At 34.8% G+C, this 21,858-nt stretch overlaps 1 protein-coding gene across 11 annotated transcripts in view; it reads left to right on the top strand.

Annotated features, from left to right (window-relative positions):
- Nucleotides 1–21,858, top strand: part of PAN3 (Poly(A) specific ribonuclease subunit PAN3) — a 165,167-nt gene that overhangs the window by 130,957 nt on the left and 12,352 nt on the right. For all 11 annotated transcript variants that reach the window (XM_067790791.1, XM_067790796.1, XM_067790787.1 and 8 more), the window contains 6 exons: nt 6,628–6,744; nt 7,747–7,867; nt 10,126–10,248; nt 10,319–10,448; nt 17,804–17,940; nt 18,002–18,193. In XM_067790791.1, coding sequence (XP_067646892.1) covers nt 6,628–6,744; nt 7,747–7,867; nt 10,126–10,248; nt 10,319–10,448; nt 17,804–17,940; nt 18,002–18,193 — 820 coding nt within the window. The remainder of the gene's footprint in view (nt 1–6,627; nt 6,745–7,746; nt 7,868–10,125; nt 10,249–10,318; nt 10,449–17,803; nt 17,941–18,001; nt 18,194–21,858) is intronic.

The raw sequence follows: 21,858 nt of genomic DNA, 5'->3' as shown, positions 1-21,858 counted from the left end.
TTGGTAATTTTATAGCTGCTAACTAACTAGTAAATTCTAGAATAGAACCGCCTAGAAATATGTCAACGAGGAAACAAAACACTGTAAAAGCAGCAACAGTTGACGCACGAGAATCAGTTTTGATTTAAGACGCATCTGGCGAGCAATAGTAGTGTTATTGTGAAGAACTTTAATAAAGGCCATTTTGCATTATTGAATACTGGAGTTATTTATTCAACAGTTTAGTGATTTGAACGTTAGTAGAAGATTTGGAAGAAGCGGAATTTCAGTAAATTCGTTACAATATGATATTAGTTAATCATCCTCAACGGAAGTCAGTAGATAGTGTTGCAAATTTCTGGTTTGGAACTAGACCTAGAGTGCCAAATAAGTACTAGTTCGTTATTAGCTAGATTTGCAGTTATAAAACAGACAGTTTGGAGTTTTATATTTCATATCTAACATAAATTTAAAAATAGGCCACCAACAAAAAACTGCTACCAGCTTTGACGAGCTACGACTACATATGAGTATGCCTTTTTTCAACACTATTCCACCAGTCCGAAACTATCGAAGAAGGCGATAATATCATACCAGGAGCAACATTTAGAATTTCGCTCCGGTTCGGAGCAACGAAATAATACCAAGAAAGAACTAGATATTAAATTTAAAATTTTACACTAGTTAGTAACTATCGAAAAACTGCCTAGTTCTAAAGTGGAAAATTATATATAGTTAGGAACTAGTGAGAATAGATAGATAGATAGTAAACCATTGGTGGTTCAGAAAGCAGTAGAAGTGCACTAGTTTTGAACTAGAGATTCTCTTACGAGGTAGTTTCTGTATTTTGTAAAAAAATCTTACACATGATTCGACTTAATTTTCTTAATTTCACACACGCTAATAGAATTGAAATGCAATATCAAAGCACCGTGGCAAATTCTACCAAAATATATTTAAATGCATATTTTTGGCAAATATGAAGTGAATAATTGCAATTTCTCACAGATTACTATTAGAAAGATTTCTCACCATAGCAAAAAGATATCTCACCATGGTAATTTGCTACCGTTGAACACTAGAAGCATCTGTTCAATTTGAAAACGACATCCAAGCAATTAACTACTTACCAACAGATGGCGCTTAGGGAAGTAAGTTGACATTTAATTAAACTAACTGATAGTTGTCATAACTGATAGTTGTCATTCGTGACATTTACAAGTTTTTGGAATGTAATAAAATTGTGAGACTTTCATAGCGTATAATTAAAAAAATTTTTGAAATTAATAATTCGGCGCATGAAGATACTCGACCTAAATAACTTAGTTTTCGATTTCACTAATTGTCGTAACAATCACTTATACTATAGGCTGGAATTACCCATTTCAAATTTTTCATTCCAGTTCATTTTGCGGTTAATGTTTGATATGTTTTTGAAATCAAATATTGGTAAGTAAAAATATATAATATATGTACATATAAAAAAGGTGGAGTTTGATTAATGATGACATGTAGAACAAAGTATGTTATGCGGCATACTCGAAGATACCCGAGCAAAGCTCGGTCACCCAGGTACTGTAAATTTAAAACAAACCGCGCGGAGCCCTCTAATTAAGCATTTCGAAAGTTTTTAAACTCAATTTCCAATGCCGCATTCACTTTCATTATGGTTATTGAAAACTAAATTCCGAATATACATATATATAAAATATTGTGACGAATATTAGCAACACTAAGGCATACTATCATCTCTAAGCCGATACTAAGCAGTCATTTGTATCTACATAAACAAATCAATCATTATGTCTACACATATGTACATACAAGAAGCGGAGAGATATGCACAAACACATGCATATATCTGAGATAAAAGTATGTAATCATCGCATATATATATAGCTATGCGAGAAGCTATAAACGTGCATCTGTAGTTTATAGCTGGTAAACAATTAGTAAATTCTAGAAGAAGAAACGCCTAGAAGTATGGGAACGACTCAGCAGAGAGTAAAAAAGGAGCAAAAGCTGAGTAAGCAGAATCAGTTTGTTTTGAACACGCTATCCGTTGCGAAGTGAAGTTTAATTATGAAGTACTAATAAAGACCATTTTGTCATACAGGATATTGGAGTGTTTTATTGAACAGTTTAGCGATACGAACGTTAGTAGAAGTAAAATAAGCGGAGTTCCCTAAATTCGTTACAATATATTCCAGCGCTTACATAGTATGTACATTAACCTGGGTCGATTTGTATGGACGAAAGTTAACCGATATCCACTACGCATACCCAAAAAAATAATTTTCGATCCTGCGAAAAAAAATGGCGAAAGTGTAAATTTTTCAACCAAAACTCTCCCCAAAACCCAAAAAATATTTTTTTTTTTTCAAAAAATTGTTATAGCCAACGTTTTTACAACAGTTTTTTGAAAAAAAAAACATTTTTTGGGAATCGGGGAGTGTTTTGGTCGAAAAATTTACCCTTTCGCTTTTTTTTTCGCGGGCTAGAAAATTATTTTTTTAGGTATGCGTAGTAGAAATTTTTTTCTGAGCCCAAATCCTATCGAAAAATCGATGGCGTGATATCGGTTAATAAATCGACCCAGTCTAATGTACATACCATTGTGAATTCCTACAAGTGAGTGTCATACCTACTTGTCAAATAATAGCTGACAGAAAATATGGTTGCTGGGAATAGCCAGAGAATGGAAGAAAGGTTTTTTTTTGCTCGCGATTAATTGAATGAAGTGCCATGAATTGACATTTGTGTTTCAAACCATCTTTTTTTTTTAATGGTTCTACAGAAAATCAGACTACATATTATGATTCATTCCAAAAATCTAAATAATAGAGAAATTATCAGCAACCAATCAGGCAAACATTTTAAAATATGTAAATAATGCAATATAGCTGTTTACAAAAATGTTTAAAAAACACCAATGAGCAAATTATTTATGCAATAAAACACCAAGTTAACAGGTGATCGAGGGTGTTTACTATTGTGAAGGTTTTTTTTTTTTCAAACATTCGCCACTTGTATGAATTCACAATGGTACACACACATACGGCAAATATCACAAAATAGAAAAATATATGGCGAAACTTGTGAACTGCACAATAAACTTTAAAAATTTTTTTAAAAGTCTTGAAAAAATCTCTTTGGAAAATATTGCGAATATTACCAAAAAGTAAAATGTATACATTTTTGCTCCCCATATGCATATAAATAATATGTTGCATATTTATTCAACCTTATTTAATCTTTATTGAAGGGGAGTTATTGTATTTTATTGCATAGATATTCTTCTTTTTTTTTAAGTACGAAAATATCATTAAATATAATTTGTCAGCCATTGTTTACCTTTTCTTTATCGCCCGTCAATAATAAGAACGTTATAAAAGAATTATATGAGAACTGAATAATCAGTTTTATGGAACAGCTGGAAGCATTTGTTAATAGATAAAATTGCTTCTGTAAATGGTTAAAACTCATTCAAGATTGGGAACAAATTATTATAATAACCTTATATAAATATTTTATAGAAATGTAGTTGTTTATTATTGTTAGGCAAAAGGGCATAATTATGTACTCATTTTCATACATATCCACAAATAAAAATAAACCCTTTTTTTTTCAAAAATTGTATAATTTTAACATTCCAAAAACTTGCGGTACGTTCATTGTGAATTCATACAAGTGGCGAATGTTTGAAAAAAATGTTCACATGTAAACAGCCTCAACCACCTGTTCAATCGCTGTTCGACTACTTAAATCATTTGCCAATAGTGTTTTTCAAACACTTTTGTAAACGATTGGTGTATTGCAATATTTACATATTTCAAAATGTTTGCTTAACTGGCTGCTAATATTTTATCTAATAAATAGATTTTAGAAATTAAAATCAATATGTAGTTTTATTTTCTCTATACGCAATTAAAAGAAAAGCTGATTTGAAATACAAATGGGCGATTCGTGGCGATTCAAATTAATAACGCAAAAGACAAACCCCTCTTCCATTATCTGCCCATTCGCGACAACCATTTTCCCTGGCAGCTATTATTTGACAGGTAGGTGTGGCAATGGAGGAATAGAAAGATTTTTCACTTGTAGGAACTCACAATGGGTACGTTCAATTACCTCACTCTTCTTTTATGAGTGTATCTTTTGCTTTTCATTTTTACTGAATTTTTATAAGTGCGCTTGCAATTCTAGCGATCGGTTTTCAAGTAACTTCCCGATGAGCTGTAGTCTTAAGCTAGGTTGTGCAATTTTATCCTTTCATTCTACACATCGGAGGACAGGCTTCGATTAGCATATCGATTTGTCTAATATTATTACGACAAATGTATATTTTTAGCAAAATTATACGAATTTGTTTTAACAGAACCAATAATTACCAAGTACAACACTCCGAGCGGGCTAGGGGTTAGAATATACCCGCGGTAGGTATGACTGTCGTAAGAGGCGACTAAAATACCAAATGATTCAAGGGGTTGTGTAGCGCAACCCTTTCGGGTTGCCAGTGCAATATATTTACAGCCTCTCCAAACCAATTGTCAACCGCACCTATCCGAGGCGAATCCTGTTTCATTAACAGCCGAGGCTCTGGTGACCCCGAACTCCTCATGGATCTAGAGGTTGGGAAGCCGGGATGGCCTAGAAGGTCGCATGTGGTCATAACAAATCGTTCCCGAGATGATCTGGCTTGATACCGAAACGTACCGGATCTGCATCCGGCAAAGGACCATCAACATCGATAACACTCCCCAAGGTCTTCGGGAAGTGTTCTTATTGCTACAACAACAACAACAACAACCAAGTACAACAAACTAAGATAATTTCCATGTTATATGGAAACAATACAATTTTTCAGAAAGGACACTTCCTACATATCTGCTGAATAAACTTGTAGGTCATCCTGTCTGAGTTCTTATTCACACTTAAAGCTTCTAAATAAATTAATAGTTGATACCAACACTTTCACCCGCCACAAATTTTTTTCCCAAAAAGTTGAAATGCTAAAAAAGTACTTAGAAAAACGTTGCCTTCGATAAAAACGTGAAAAATGTGGAAGAAGGAGAAACGGATATCAAAGTTATTATCTCCTTGGTTATTACAGCTGAAACCCTTTATGATTGGTCCAAAGGCCTCTTGTGAACCTTATACCCTTGTCCAAGGGGTTGTTAAGAGCTTCATAACTTCTCCAACGAAAATGTGAATATACCCGTAGAAATATTTAGCAGGCAACCCCAACCTACTTACCGGAAGTATATGTGGGATTACATAGAAGGTTCTACTTGGTCATATCAACTCGTGTGCGAGATAGTCAGGCTCAAGGTGCTAGTTTAGAAGCGTACCGGATCTATATCCATCACAGCAGTACGTCAACAATAATAACACTCACTAAAATTCCCGGGGAATGTCTTTATGGCTACATTAATTAACAGCAAAATAATCCACTTTGTGCATATCGACCTATCCTAATAGAAAGGTCATAACTTGAAAGTTTTATTAATAAGTGTGGTTATATGAAAATATGTTATTTAGACTTTCCGTGTAACAACTAGGCGTATACGCATCTTTCTCGTACTGAATGTACAAATCCAATTGTTTAGACTTTCCGTGTAACCACTAGGCGTATACGCGACTTTCTCGTACTGAATATACAGATCCGACTAAATTAATAAATTTCTATTTAATATATATTATTTTATAAAATGTAATTTTTATTTTGATAGATATTTATCTTATATTAAGTTTATATTCAACACAATTTCTTTTTGTAATGAAAATTTTTGATAATCACAAAATCAATATTGAATATTAAAAATTGGTAAAACATTTCAAAATTACAAAATTCAAAGTAACTTAAATACAAAGTTAAATGAAAATAATAAGAATCCTACAATAAGGACGTATCTCAGCGAAGTCATTGACAAAGTCATATCGCAGGAGACCGGTTAAAAAGTTTGTAACTGGAAAAATTTAATTTCTGTCAGAAGAGATTTAAATTAGACTTAATTTATTTCCTCTCCAGAGTTTGCAAAAGGCTTAGATTGGCAATCTGTCATAGAGATTCATCTGTCTTTTTTAACCGGTTTCCTGAGATACGACGTTATTAATGACTTCGCTGAGATACGACCTTATTAAGAGCATGTCTGAGATACGTTTTTGTTAACAAAACTTTTATGTTACGACTTTTCTATTAGGATAGGTCATGAGTTCATTGCTTTGCTTCGATTTTGTGACACGGTAGATAGTTGATTTAAATTGTAACGATTTTTCGCCATCTCTTGTAAAATTTGGTTTGGAGACAAACTGGTTCGTTCGCTATGACGCTGGGTTCTATGTGATGCCCCCTTTATAGAAACAAAACCATAGCTACTATAAATTTAAAAAAATGCTATTGTCCAGAATTTTGCTTCCAAATCCTCTATTTGGGATATTGTATGTTTCGTAAATGTGAGAGAAACTGAAACGGCGAATGAGAGTTCTAGATATGCCAGTTTTTGAGCAACATTTTTGTTTCGTTATATCGACATTTTTCTCACTCTCAATTTAAAAAAAAAAATGTTTTTGTTACTTATTAGTATCTGAATTGCACTTGTAGAAATTATGCTTTGATTTTAAAACGGTTGTTGTTAAAAATATTAGGATTTCGAATTCAATCAACTAAATGTATGGCAGTCGTTGAAATGTGGAAGAAGTTGCAACATTCGAATGTGGTACAATTGCGTGAAGTGTTCACAACAAAGGCATTTGGTGATAACTGTACGTAAATATTAAAAAATTTTATAAATAATATTCACAACGGGCTTATAGACTATTTGTTTGTAGCAAGGTGTCAGCCCGAACAACTTAATAATTTTAAATTTATAAAGTTTATTTGACTTTAATGAAGTTTACTGAGGAGTTGTAGAAGGGGGACAACTTTCGTTTTTCCCTTTTTATGTAAAATGGCTCCCGTACGGTGGGGAGTCCATTATTACCTTTAAGAGAACATACCCAAGAAATGGGACACATAAAAATCTCAATGATGTAGCACCATTGCTTCTAAGTTTGTTATATGAATAAATGTAACATCTACACCGAAAGAAATGAAGGTAGTAAAATAGACAAATCAGGTCTGTTGTTCTTGAATTAATATAACGTTCAGTAAAATTGATCTCATTATAGTTAATTCAATCTAATTTTTTTTCAAGTAAACAAGTTGTTTAGTTATTTCAACAGAAGATCAATGGTTGGTCTCAAGCTAACAATATTCTGTAAAATTTACAGATTCTCAATCCATCTGTTCTGCTAAAAGAACCGATTTTTATTGGTCATTTCAAGAGCGAACAACTGTAATTTTTATGCAAATGCATCAGCTAATTTTAAAAAGAAGCTTACGCTCACGGCGCTCACTACAGAAATCTACATGACATATCATCAGCCACTGTTATTCTATGGTTCAAGCGTGCTAGGCCTTCCACACCGAAAATTCTGGGTTGAAGGCCTTGAAAAAGCAAATATATATTAAACAAATTGTTTGAATATTGCAACAACAAAAAAGTTATTGCATTTTAAATATTTCAAGTGCGATTATCTGAACACGTAAACTTCAAACAACTTCCCGTTTGGCACGCAACTCCTCAATTTAATGAAAAATTTAACCGAAATTCCAGCTCTGAAGTAACCCAGCCCGATGTGAATACCTCTATTTATTTGTCTACACATAATTGTATCTATGCAATTAATCAACTTGTTTTTAAATGCTCTTAATTTCATTTATAGCATTAGTATTAGTTTATGATTATCATCCCAACTCACATACCTTGCTTTCAAAGTACTTTACGCCCACACCGGACGCCAAGGGCTATCCCGATCCATTCCAAGGCGACGCGCGACCATTCAGGTAAATTATTATTAAATTCGAGTAAAGTTTAAGGATGCGCCGTATATCGGCCTATTTAAAAAACAAAAACAATTTGTTTTGACGGTGTATTATTTTAGACAGAAATGATATATCCACAACGCAATAATAAAGGTGATGTGAACAATATAACCCCACTTTTTCGGCAGCTATATATGGCCAGTATTACTTACTTACTTACTTAATTGGCGCTTAACCGTCTAAACAGTTATGGCCGTCCAACAAGGCGCGCCAGTCGCTCCTTCTCTCCGCCAACCGGCGCCAATTGGTCACACCAAGGGAGTTTAAATCGTTTTCCACCTGGCCCTTCCAACGAAGTGGGGGCCGCCCTCTACTTCTGCTTCCATAGGAGGGTTCCGATAAAAACACTTTCTTGGCCGCAGCATCGTCTTTCATTCGCATAACATGGCCAGCACAGCCGCTGCGTTTTAATTCGCTGGACTATGTTGATGTCTGCGTATAACTCGTACAGCTCATCATTAAATCTTCTTCGGTACTCGCCATCGCCAACGCGTAGAGGTCCATAAATCTTTCGAAGAACTTTTCTCTCGAACACTCCCAAAGCCGCTTCATCTGCTGTTGTCATGGTCCATGCTTCTGCCCCATATAGCAGGACGGGTACGATAAGTGACTTGTAGAGTATGATTTTCGTTCGCCGAGAGAGGACTTTACTTTTCAATTGCCTACCTAGTCCAAAGTAGCATTTATTGGCAAGATTGATTCTTCGCTGGATTTCAGTGCTGATGTTGTTGCTAGTGTTGATGCTGGTTCCCAAATAAACGAAGTCTTTTACTATTTCGAAATTATGGCTGCCAACAGTAGCGTGGTTGCCAAGGCGCGTATGCGCTGACTCTTTGCTCGATGACAGCAGGTACATCGTTTTGTCCTCATTCGCCATCAAACCCATCTTTACCGCTTCTTTTTCCAGTTTGGAGTAAGCAGAACTAACAGCGCGGGTGTTTAGGCCGATGATATCAATGTCATCAGCATATGCCAGTAATTGAACGCTTTTATAGTATATTGTTCCAGTGCGGTTAAGTTCTGCAGCTAGTATATTTTTCTCCAGCATCAAATTAAAGAATTCGCACGATAGGGGGTCACCCTGTCTGAAACCTCGTTTAGTTTCGTACGGCTCGGAGAGGTCCTTCCCAACTCTGACTGAGCTGATGGTGTTGCTCAACGTCATTTTGCACAGCCGTATAAGTTTTGCGGGGAAACCAAATTTAGACATAGCGGCATATAGGCAGCTCCTTTTCGTGCTGTCGAAGGCGGCTTTAAAGTCGACGAAGAGGTGATGTGTGTCGATTCTCTTTTCACGGGTTTTTTCCAAGATTTGGCGCATTGTGAAAATCTGGTCGATGGTAGATAAGGTCCATCAACCGGTTTACGGTGGGCTTGAAAGGAATCAGGAAAGGACCTTATATGCGATATTAAGAAGGCTGATTCCACGATAGTTGGTGCATTTTGCAGTATCCCCCTTCTTGTGGGCTTGGCAAAGAACACTTACATTCCAACCGTCGGGCATGCACGCTTCCGCCCATATTTTGTTAAGAAGCTGCTGCATGCGCCTTACCAACTCCTCGCCTCCGTACTTGAATAGCTCCGCAGGCAATCCATCAGCGCCCACGGCCTTGTTGTTTTTCAATCTGGTTATTGCTATTCTAACTTTGTCATAATCGGGCGGGGGGACATATATTCCATCATCATCGATTGCGGGATCGGGTTCTTCATCTCTGCGCGGTGAATTGCTGCCTCCATTTAGGAGAGCAGAGAAGTGTTCCCTCCATAATCTAAGCACTCTCTGGACATCAGTTACAAGGTCGCCGTTTTCGTTCCTACAGGAGCTTGCCCAGTCTTAAACCCTTTACTTGTATTACAAAAGTAATAAGTTTTGATTGCTTAATTTTTCATTAAAATTTCTTCAAAAGAATTAGTTTTCTGCAAAATTACATTCGTAAATTTAATGAGTTTGAGACGTATTCACAATAATATAAGACGATTAAATCAAAGATCATTTCTTGTAGCGCGGTATATATATATATTTCTAAATGTCTAGTAAAATCCACTTCTATCGTAGTAGAACTCATACTCTAAAATACGCATGCCGTACTTGTCAAAATAAGGGAAAACGTCATCCCGTCGACACCTGAATATTCATTTCATCATGGGATATATCAATATACCCATAATTCCCCTATAATATATACATATAAACGTAAAACACATTAATTTAATTTTAGCCATAAGAGCAACATGAAGCGAAATCCCAACGGACCTTTGTTACCGGAGGCGACTATTTGGTCAATTATCATGCAGTTGACAGCTGGTTTGAGAGCAATCCATCAAGCGGGACTCGCCTGCAAGTGAGTCGAAGATCACAAGAATTTTAAGTTTGTTTGTTTTAATTAGAAATTTAAATTAAAAATCCGAAAGGGTCTTGGATCCAACGAAAGTTTTAGTGACTGGCAAGCGAATACGTTTAAGTTTTTGTGGCACAAGTGACATCGCACAATTCGATCCCAATGCAACAAATCCTTTGGCCGTCGTTAGTATGCATCAGCAGGTAAGATATATCAGCATTCAAATAAATAATTCTTTGTGAATAGAGATGTAAACACAATGCCAACAACGAAGATCTTTGCTGCGCCGGGCGCTGACATTTCTCAAACTACGCGCAGATATTGCGCCTAATCAAAACACAATACCGGGCGACATTTTCTGACGCTTTTTATTCAAAGTGGACATATACAAAAACAAAGATGAAAACAATTGAAACTTGTTTAATTCTTTGCTTTAGCACTTGACTGCTAAAACAAGCCCAAGAAAAAATGAACAGCAGCAACACTTGCCATGTTTGTCGTCATCGCCCAACGACGACGATAGAAATAAATCTATCGGCGTTAATGTCGCTCTTCGCTTTCATTGTGTAACGCTGTGCAGTATACAACATGATACAAAAAAGAAGGTTGTTCTACTCAAAATTGTTTGACGTATTTGGGGATTTTTGAAGTTTCATAATTTTTGTTGCTTTGCCAGAAGCGTTGCTATACCGTTACTCTTTAAGGCGAAATTGTGGTTTTTCGGGTTTGAAATTTCCTTTAGGATGAAAACGCAATGCTCACCTGAGACAATAATAATATGATTTAGCACGATTTATGTGCATACATATCGATTGAGAATACAGTAAAACAAGCAAATTTATTGAAAAATAGCGGATAATGACTCAAACATTGGTTAATGACTCATATCTTTATGGCAGCTTGACCCCTAGACAGAAAAAAAAAAAATATGCGAAAAATCGTGTCGTACTAGCATGGCCCTATTAGCATGCCCCTACAGTGGATATTTCTCAAGGCATGTTGACCTCTGGTACAACGGGCAAAAACACTCTCCTAATAAGTGACTAACCTGCAGAGCTACAGGGTAATGTTCTCCCTAAAAAATGGTTTAACAATTCCCTCCTAAAGTGCAACGCTTAAATTATATAAAAAAACAAATAAATACAAAATGTGGACTAGTAGCCAATTTATCAAGGAATTGCAGTGTCGGTTTATAAGGACCTCCTTTGAGCAAACAATTGACAAACGTGTATGTTTTGTCAAAATGTTCTGATCAAACGTACGGACACTTACGAAGGATATATTCCCTTGCCTTGCATACTTCGATCCATGTTTCTTCCAACAAAACAATTTTCGGGAGCTCGAAAAACTTATTAAAAACCATCTTTTCTAGGCTGATATTTCGTATTAAAATATTTCCAAGACATGGGGCTCATTTTTATTTTTTATTTCAAATAACTATGAAAGTAATTTAGTCGTATTCGTTATTACGATATCCATCAAAATTAGAAAAATTCGTAACATTTTTCAATCTGGTAGCTTGTTTTTGGTGAAATTGTCAAGGTCCCCGCAAAAGTCAAGTGGCTAACGTCACACTAAATGGAACTACCTTCATTTTTTGTATCATGGTATACAACTGAGTATTGGTAGCAAAAAAGTAATTTCTACCTTTTTCGAAGTTAGCCTCCATAACATAGGTATGAACTTTCGAAGTTCCAAATTATGACCATCGGAATATATTATATATTTATTGTTTTAACCAAATAAAGAACAAAGTGTTTGCGTGCTCTAACTTCTTTTGTTTTTTGATACATTTCTATTCCGTTTCAAGTGGGGTGTTTCAACCAAGGGTAAAAAAGCAAGGCTCGTATTACGTTACACGATCAGTGACTGAAACCCATTTTTACTCTGACGATAAATATGCAACTGTCTAACTATTTCTAAAAAATTTTAAAAAGTTATTTACTTATTTATTTAAAATTATAGTCGACTCAAAAACAGAACGGTCGAGTGCTAAGAATAATAGATTCAATTACAAGAAAAGAACGTACATAAACTTACAAGCACAAGAATTAAAGTAAATTATATATAATTATACGCATTACAATTTCAATTAAAATATACAGAAAGTAACAATAATATTCGCTTACGCGAGGTGCTCAGAAAGGAGCCGGATTCCCAGTAGAGCGAACACGCGAACTGCATGCAACGAGGTTAATAGTTATATAATTATTTATTTACTTTCTTTAAAATATCAATATTAAAGATATAGGCACATAGTCAAAGTCAAAATAAAATAAGTTTAAAATTTAGTTGCAGCTTTTATATAACAGGCCACAGTGCTTAATTAAACGCTAAATATTCTTAAATTCATAAAGTATACAGAAGTTGAAAAGAAATTGAATACAGAGTTATGGGGGTTTGGAACACATTCCGTTTGACCTACGTGGTTAAGATGGTAAGCAGATATTTTTGAATTCCGAATATCGAGTTGCAAGAGTCTAAGTTTTTACAGTGTTTATTGAAATCCTGTAATACATATAATTATGTGCAGTAGTTGAAAATGTCTAGATGGTCTGACTGGAACATTGAACTGAATTTCGCCGAGCAAGAATGGGCTAGAAATCATCCCTCTTATAAGTTTTACTATAAATACGACTCCAAGCATCTCTCTACGGCTCTGTAACATAGGCAACTGTAAAAGTTTCAATCGGCTGCTGTAGGGCGGAAGATTCCGTGGCGTATCCCAAGGTAAATGGTTCAAAGCGAAAATCAAAAATTGTTTTTGGACCGATTCTAGTTTATCACAATGAACCCGATAACGTGGGTTCCAGATTATCGAAGCATACTCCAATATGGGCCTCACCAATGCTGTAAAAAGAATTTTAGTAACATATGGATCGTTAAACTCTTTGAACCATCGTTTAACAAACGCCAAGGTACATTTAGCCCTATTTACACAAGATTCAACGTGTGGATCTAACGAGTACTATTTGTTGGCAGTTTGCATATGCCATTAATCCGATCACCCATTTCAGAGCTATTGTTATTTAAAAAAAGAGTTTCGATCACGGATCGTCGATGTGATACGGGCCCAAACTTTTGCCAGGAATATGTTGCCCCTCAAATATACTAAGTTACTAGAATTTTTTTTGAACAAGCTTAAACAACTTTTTCATAATTTGATAACGCACTAATAATAAAAACTACATTAAAATGTACGAGTTGAAGGTTGAGATGTTTTCAAAATGCGTGGTTTTTTTCAATCGTTCGGACGCATTTTTTATTTTATTTTTTAAAAAATCAGTCGTAGCTGTATTTCAACTTTTAACGTGCAAAATTTTAACACTAGCACCCTTATTATAACTGGTTAAGAAAATAAAAAAAAAACTTTTCGTATTCTGATTGCGAATAACAACGTTACCAGTAAAATAGGTGGTAACGTCATGTTATAACGAAATATTGCACGTGTTTGACAAATATTTCTTTCTATTCCCATTTTGATTTTATTCTCAGTTGCGCGCCTTTGATTTTTTTACAGTATAACCGTGTAGTTCAAAATAGGTAACGTTCGAAATAAGGCCGTAAACAGCATTTTCATATATCTTTATGGTCCAATTGTTTGTCTCTCGGGAGGCATTAGCAGTCAAGGTTGAAAGGATGTCAAAAACCGGAACGAAGATTCGAAGATCTGAATTTCAGTACGGATAGCACCTGTTATGCAAACATGCAAAGGAAAAAGTGCGACATCAAAATGGAAACACAGAAAAGTCAAACCGCGCCGATATTGTTACTTTTTTGGTTTTGATAATACAATTTCGTAGCTCCAAAGGACGTAGCTACATGCACATCTTGTGCCATGATTAAATTACTAGGTTTGTTCTTTTTTAACACCAAAGCTTAAACACCATCGAATTAAAAAATCAGGAGGGCTCCTTTTACGAAGCAAGGAAAATTGGGAATAATACAATCCCCTGCAGCAAAAGTTGTAGGGAGAGAAAAGAAATGCTCAACAAACAGTTTCTGTTCAATACCTAGAAACCTGGGCATCCCAACAGACATCTGATTGAAGAGCCCACACCTCCCAGGGGCTTAATAAGTCATATCCGCAAGCATTATGAGAAAATATGGCACCTGAGAACACAGCCGTATGAAGAAAAAAACACAAACAGGTCCTCAGTGATATCCATAAACAGGCGTTGGACCGCTATGCCAGGAATAACCCGGTGAACCTAGTTCTTAAAGAAAAATACTCAGAACTCGCAGAAGAGGAACGCACTCTCCCTTGGGGAGGCGCGTTAATCTAGCTGAACTACGATCTGGATACTCTTACCGATCCAGAATCAAGCCCGACATACATAATCACACCCCCTCTAAAACTGGTCCAGCCCTGTTGAAACTGCAAGTGTCCTTGGATTCCCGCTAGAGGATATTAATGACATTTCTAATACTACTTTTTTTCATAAAATTTTACACACTTAGTGAATGTAAATTCGAAATGGGAGCAAGATTGCTGCAGTTGTCAAACATTTTGTTTACCGAGCAAACCTCCGGTGATGGACTCATGATGTTGTGCAAGCTAACTTCGAAAAAAAAGTTTGGTCTAGCACACAGAAAAATACTGATTTGCTTATATAGTGTTATGTAATTTAAAATCAACCAATTTCTTTGAAATCTGTGTAGGCCTACTTTTGGATACAACCTTATCAATGGTAGTATTTTTACTACAAATTACAATGAACAGGCCTGTTCTGAAAATCACATGATTTGAAATCGTTAACGAAATAACAATTCTCGCGATTTCCTTTTGGGTGTTCTGAGAATTGTTCCGTTTTACTAAAATGCAAAGTTATTTTGTTTATTTCGATATAACAAATAACACATTTTTCACGTTTTATTGAAAGCAGAATTTAAGTCAAAATTTTTAACTTTCGAGATTTTATGACACCCAGAAATTGACGGCTGGCGAGATAATGCTAGGATGCTTCTGGGAACAAAAACTTTATTTGCGTTTTCTGAATAAATTTTTATATTGAAATAAATCTGTTTACAGTAAAACGTCGGTTTTATGTTCGAATTGTTGCAACGCAGATGACAAGTTGTAGGACTTGCATTCAAGTGGAGCAGAGTCAAAACCGTGCTTTCAGCAACATACTTTTTTTTTTAATTTTTAATTTGAATTTTTTTCAAGAAAATCATTAACTAAATTTTTTTCTAAAGGCTATACGACGAAATATTTAAAAGGAATGAATAAAATAAAAACATATTCAGGGTTTGTGTTTAAAAACGCGGCCTTTCAGCTTAACAAAATAAACAGTTATTAATTTTTGTTTACTAATTTTCAATTTTTTTAAATTATTTCTTAAAACCGCTGTCATTTAGATTGTCGAAATCAAATTAGGAAATTTAATTGGTTTCGATCTCCAGAACATAAAAAAAAACCGATTTGCCTTTGTTCGAAACACAGAAAAACGGTACTATTTAAAAACATGGCGAGCGATTTCAAAAGGTGTTATTATATAGTTCCACAGCTTCTACAGCTCGATTGTAAACCTAACCTACTCGAGTCAAGACCTATCACAAATGTTAATGTATCATACTAGGGATGAAAGTTTAATCCCGGTATCCCTGGATTGTCCTGAAATTTAGTCTGAATAGATTCCTTTATGGTTTTTGAAATTTTAACACATTAACGGATTTACCAAACTCCGTAAATTCAATAGACGATTTCTGAGAAGCAAAAAAGATTTTCTAAACGCTCGATTTTGAAGAGTATGAGAAATAATGATCTTTAAAATGTCTTGAATACCCCTATAACGGTTTGCAATTAAACTTAGTTGGATTGTAATTAAAACAACTCAAGTTTAATACAACTCAGCTCCTGTTTGGTATTACGAATCACAACTTATTTTAGATGAATTGATGTTGCCAACCTAAACAAGTGATGATTTGACAGATAAATGAACAGCTGATCAATTTGTGGCGGAAATTTAAGCATTTGCAAAAGTAATTTTTTTATTAATATCAAAATGGATATTATCTTAGATTTATTTTTTAACGACGAAAATGTTGGTTACAAAATTGAAATGTCGCGAATACGGAAAAAATGGCGTAATCACTCCAATTCCTTGGAACAACCAAGCACTAAGTAACAAAACGTTTAAGTGATAAATTATGAGCTTCTACAGAAGTTATTATGGTTAAGTAAGGAAGCATTTTGCTCCTTACTAAACAAAATGAAGGACCATTTCCGCAAACGCGTTTGAGGGACGACCGTACACCTATTTTAAAATTATGCGCCACACTCCTTTAGATATTATTGAGGAGCATATTTGTGCGAAACGGATTAAAACCGTAATGACTTCAGAGGAGCAAAGCGTTTCAAAAATCGAATTTTACTCTAAAACAGGACTCCCCGAAGTAGTGGGTAGTATCGATGGGACTCACGTTCGCATAATTTCACCTATTTTAGCTGCATCCAAAAGGTCAATAAGTATTTCAATGTAATCCTTCTTTGAAACCTTGTTTTTTCTATACATATGTACAAAATTGCTGATTATAAAATTTGTTTGAATTAATTTTAAAAGGTTTAATTACCCGCTTTCCATTTTTTTATAATATTTTTTCCAAACAACTGAACATTTTCTCAGACAACTGCTAGTAATCAGTTGTCAGATTTTGATGTCTTTGACAACTACACCAACACAAGGTTGAAAACGGTAATTCCACAAAAAGTTGTTAGACCAGGCAACTTCAACCGACATTTTTCTTGACAAGTTGAGTTGTAATCTGTAATACCAAATTGCAAAATTTCAACCGAAAGAGAGTTGAGTTGTAAACCATAATAGGGGCATTAAAGTTGTTTTTTGTACATTTGGGTTCGAATATTTCAAAAACTTGAAGTGCTAGGACTGTTTTCACTTACATTCGGGTTTACCATAGAAAGGATAGTCCTGTTTCTGGTTACAAAATTCGGGTTTACCATAGAAAGGATAGTCCTGTTTCTGGTTACAAAATTTTGGATTTTTGTTGGATTGTGATATAGCAGAAAAAGGCGTTGGTCGCAATTTTAGACAAGAATATCTCGATTAAGGTTTGTGCAATAAAAACCCTTAGGAACGAATAACAAAATCCTTGACCCCCATTTTTTATATTATTTTTCCCCAAGTGTAATGCTTGTTTTTCTTTTAAAAAATGGATATTTGTGGAGTAAGTTTAAAATTATTCAGATTATTATTCAATTTTCATTTTAATCCTTGGGATTACAGTCCAATAATTTCGGGAACCGGCGGGCTATTATCTTAATTTTAATAGTTGCCAGATCGTCACGGATCTATATCCGGCACGGGACTATCACTCGCCAAAACCTTCGGATAGTATCTTTCTCGTTAAATCAACAACAGCAGCGATTCAAAAACAGAAAACTTGAATATATCAACCGAAAGTGATTTGCAGAACATGACTGTAAAAGATTTTTTTTTGAAAAAATAAACTTTATACCACTTTCAAAACAAAGGCGCTTTATACATACAAACGTACATACTATGCACATAACTTTGGAAATAAATTTATATTTTAGGATGATTTGACTGCTTTGGGTCGCCTGGTATTAGCCTTAGCATGTCGTTGTTTACAGGCAGTGCAACGTGAAAATGTTCAAGCCAGCATTGAAATGGTATCGCGTCACTATTCAAATGATTTGCGTAATTTCATTGTGTAAGATGTTGTTATTCAAATACGGGTATTAATTTTCATTATTCAAAACAAATAATCGTAGGTATCTGTTTTCGGCGACACAAAGACGATCTGTAACTGATCTAATGCCAATGATTGGCGCACGTTTCTATACACAAATGGATGCATTGCAAAGCCTGTGTGATATGCAGGAGGACGAATTGGCTAAGGAGATGGAGAATGGTCGCCTATATAGGATTTTGGTGAAATTGAATTGCATTAATGAAAGGCCTGAGTACGTACATATATGGAAATTCTCAAAATATACTTTTTTTCCGCTCGTGTTATTATATTTATCAATAACAGTGCTCTGAAATTTTAAACATTGTGAAAACGAATGCGAAGTTTTCCCAGATCAAATAGCATAAAATATTTGAAATTTTTGTATACAGCGACTACCAAGAGCGTACACAGCCTATCACGAAAGAAGGGGTCAATTATTTTCTAATTTCTGCCACATATGTATGTATGTATGTAGTGCAATTATAAGTTAAAAATTAAGGACATCTAGGTAGGAGCGATGCCTGTTTTATAGACCTAGCTGGGCACTCTATCGGCTCGTTCGATTTTTTTTTTTTTGTTTTTTATACTCAGCGTGCTTTGCACACAGAGTATATTAACTTTGATTGGATAACGGTTGGTTGTACAGGTATAAAGGAATCGAGATAGATATAGACTTCCATATATCAAAATCATCAGTATCGAAAAAAAAATTTGATTGAGCCATGTCCGTCCGTCCGTCCGTTAACACGATAACTTGAGTAAATATTGAGATATCTTCACCAGATTTGGTACACGAGCTTATCTGGACCCACAATATATTGGTATTGGAAATGAGCGAAATCGGATGATAAACACGGCCATTTTATATATATATATAAGATTTTGAAAACACAAAAACGTGAATATTTAGTAAATAATACACCTAGAATGTTGAAATTTGACATGTGGACTGATATTAAGACTGGATAAAAGTTAAAAAAAAAAAATTTAAATGGGAGTGGCACCACCCACTTCTGATAAAATCAATTTTACAAATATTATTAATCATAAGCCAAAAATCGTTAAACCTATCGTAACAAAATTCGGCAGAGAGGTTGCCTTTACTATAAGGAATTATTTGAAGAAAAATTAACGAAATCGGTTAAGGACCACGCCCACTTTTATATAAAAGATTTTTAAAAGGGTCGTGGACGAATAAAATAAGCTATATCTTTGCAAAAAAGAGCTTTATATCAATGGTATTTCATTTCCCAAGTGGATTTATAACAATAAATAGGAAAAGTTTCAAATTTTAAAAAATGGGCGTGGCACCGCCCCTTTTATGACTAAGCAATTTTCTATGTTTCGGGAGCCATAACTCGAAAAAAATTAACAGATCGTAAAAAAATTGTGTACACAAATTTCCCTATAGCAGAAAATATTTCTATTAAAAATGGACGGGATCAGTTAAAGACCACGGCAACTTATAAAACAAGTTTAAAAGGGTCGTAGACTCGAATAATAAGCTATAACTTAGCAAAAAATAGTTTTGAATCAATGATATTTCACTTATCAAGTTTTATTGTAAGAGGAAATGGGGAGACATTTTTTTTAACCGGCGGGGCCACGTGTTATGCAGAAAAGTAATTTATCTGAAATGAAATGTACACCCGAACTTAGACACATTTACTTGTTTTTATCTGTTAAAATTTCATATAAATACATATGTCGCCTTTCCTTATAGAACGGTCTTAAGATTAACGCCCTTGTTCTAAGCTGGTAACAACATTCTTATAACCGGTTACGAAGATGACAAATAACGTCTCGTATTGATTGCGGATATAACGTTACCAGTAAAATAGGTGGAAACGTCGTGTTACTACACAAAATTGAGGAGGTCCAAAAAGGTATCTTTGAAAATTACGTTCTGAAATTTTCGTGTTCTTAACCTTTGAGGTGATATAGCATTTTTGTTGTTGTAGTCTTTATAACATTATCTTAGTATATATTTCTATGTATATGTTGACAAAATCCATTTTAGAGTTTTCGCTAAAAATGGCGAAATAAATTGTGGATAGAACATAGAAGCAACAGTGGTACGTCAATGAAATTTTTGTTAAATATTAAATTTCAGCAAAATCGGGAGACGCTTTCATAGCTTAAGGGCCTCATTCTCTATTACGAAACGAACTTTCGTTGCGGATCAGAGACGAATCGCTAGTGTATTTGCACTATGTTAAACGATGACAACTTATCACTTGACAATTACTTTTGCCTTCCTGTTACTTAGAAACGTAAAGACCGAACAAAAATTATAGAGAATACCATTGCTAGACGAAATCGTTTGGAGGCGAATCGTTCGTCTGAGCTATCGTTCGCAATACAGAATGAAGCCTTAAATGTGGAGGCTATGGGATTGTAACGTAATTTTTATTACTTTCATAAAAATTAAATAGTATATTCAGTTTTTCAGCCTTAAAATTGTAAGTCCTTAATGGAGAAGTGATAGGTGTAGGGATTTACTACACGTTATGAAATACTTGTTGTTGTTAACACTTTAATTATTCTTTAAAAATCGAGTTTCAAGTTTTTTATATTTCATGTTATTTTTGATGTGAAAATTTTTATATTTATATTGAACAAATTTAATTGAATTGTACGTGATTGTTGAGTAATATAGTTATTAACAAATATAATCGTGATTGTTGAATAATATAGTTATTAGCAAATATAATTGAATAGTGCGTGTTCATTATATCTGGAATTTCATGAAATTTGGCGATTCTACCAAATCAGCTAAATCTGTAACTAGGAGCCGAAGAGCGTAATCCTTGCGCATTTAAGCCGAAATTTTACTCAAAGCGGAAAATTAGATATGTACAGCAAACAGCCAGCAATCCAAACAATCAAGTATTTCTAGAAGGCTTCTCGGTGTTACTCTGTCTTCAGACTATCACATGAAATCGTTAAGTTTCGGCAGAAGCCAAAGTATTCGAGCAGCACAACAAACATCTTACCGACTGCGCCAATGCATCTTCACTCTCTTCAGCTGCTTGATATATGATATTAAAAAGTTACTCCAGCAACACTATAAGATACAGTTCTTCCCAACTAATTTGCATACCATAAGTTAAATCTTGCAGCAGTGTAAGTATCTTTTGTATTTTTTCTTATTCATGTGAACGTTTGAGGACGAATGCTAGCAACGGTGCAAAGCGGAAATCGTCAACTAGAGCACGTCGTACAGTCAAGTTACGACTTATTTGCTGTAGGAGTATAACACAGGCCCAAAGTGCATCTGATTCAGCATTCAAATTGCCCAATACATACACACATACATAACCTCAATTATAGTCACTGCATCTTGAATCACTTAGAAAGTTCTATACATTTTTGCTCTCAATTAGTCACCAACAGCGCAGTTATCTATAGAGTAATTCATCACTGCAACAGCAAACGAAGGCGCGTATGAGTTACCTTTACATTCGATAAATATGTATATTACAATGTCTGCCATTCTACTATAGTCATCGTTTGAAGAGCTATGACTTGACATAGGTAGATATATATATTGTTGATGTATATATTGTCACGGATATTAGCATCACTAAGCTATACCATCACTAAGGCCATGCTAAGCAGTATTTACGTCAATAATCAAATCAAGTATACACATATATAAGGCAGCCCAGAGAGATGTCACACACAGATGCATTTACTTATACGCCTATGTGTACTCGAGAGACTGTAAACTACAAACATTCACATCAATAATTCAATCATTACGTATCTACATAAACGAATAAATAATTGCGTCTACACATATGTACGTATACGAGCAGTGGAGCGGCAATGCACAAACACATGCATATATCTTATCTGAGTTGTCACAAGAGAGGGCAATAATTTGTGCACGTA

The sequence above is a fragment of the Eurosta solidaginis genome, chromosome 5 (assembly GCF_040869045.1).
Source record: "Eurosta solidaginis isolate ZX-2024a chromosome 5, ASM4086904v1, whole genome shotgun sequence".
Classification (NCBI taxonomy): domain Eukaryota; kingdom Metazoa; phylum Arthropoda; class Insecta; order Diptera; family Tephritidae; genus Eurosta; species Eurosta solidaginis.
The sequence above is the reverse complement of the archived record's forward strand: the minus strand, read 5'-3'. Positions and strand labels throughout refer to the sequence as shown.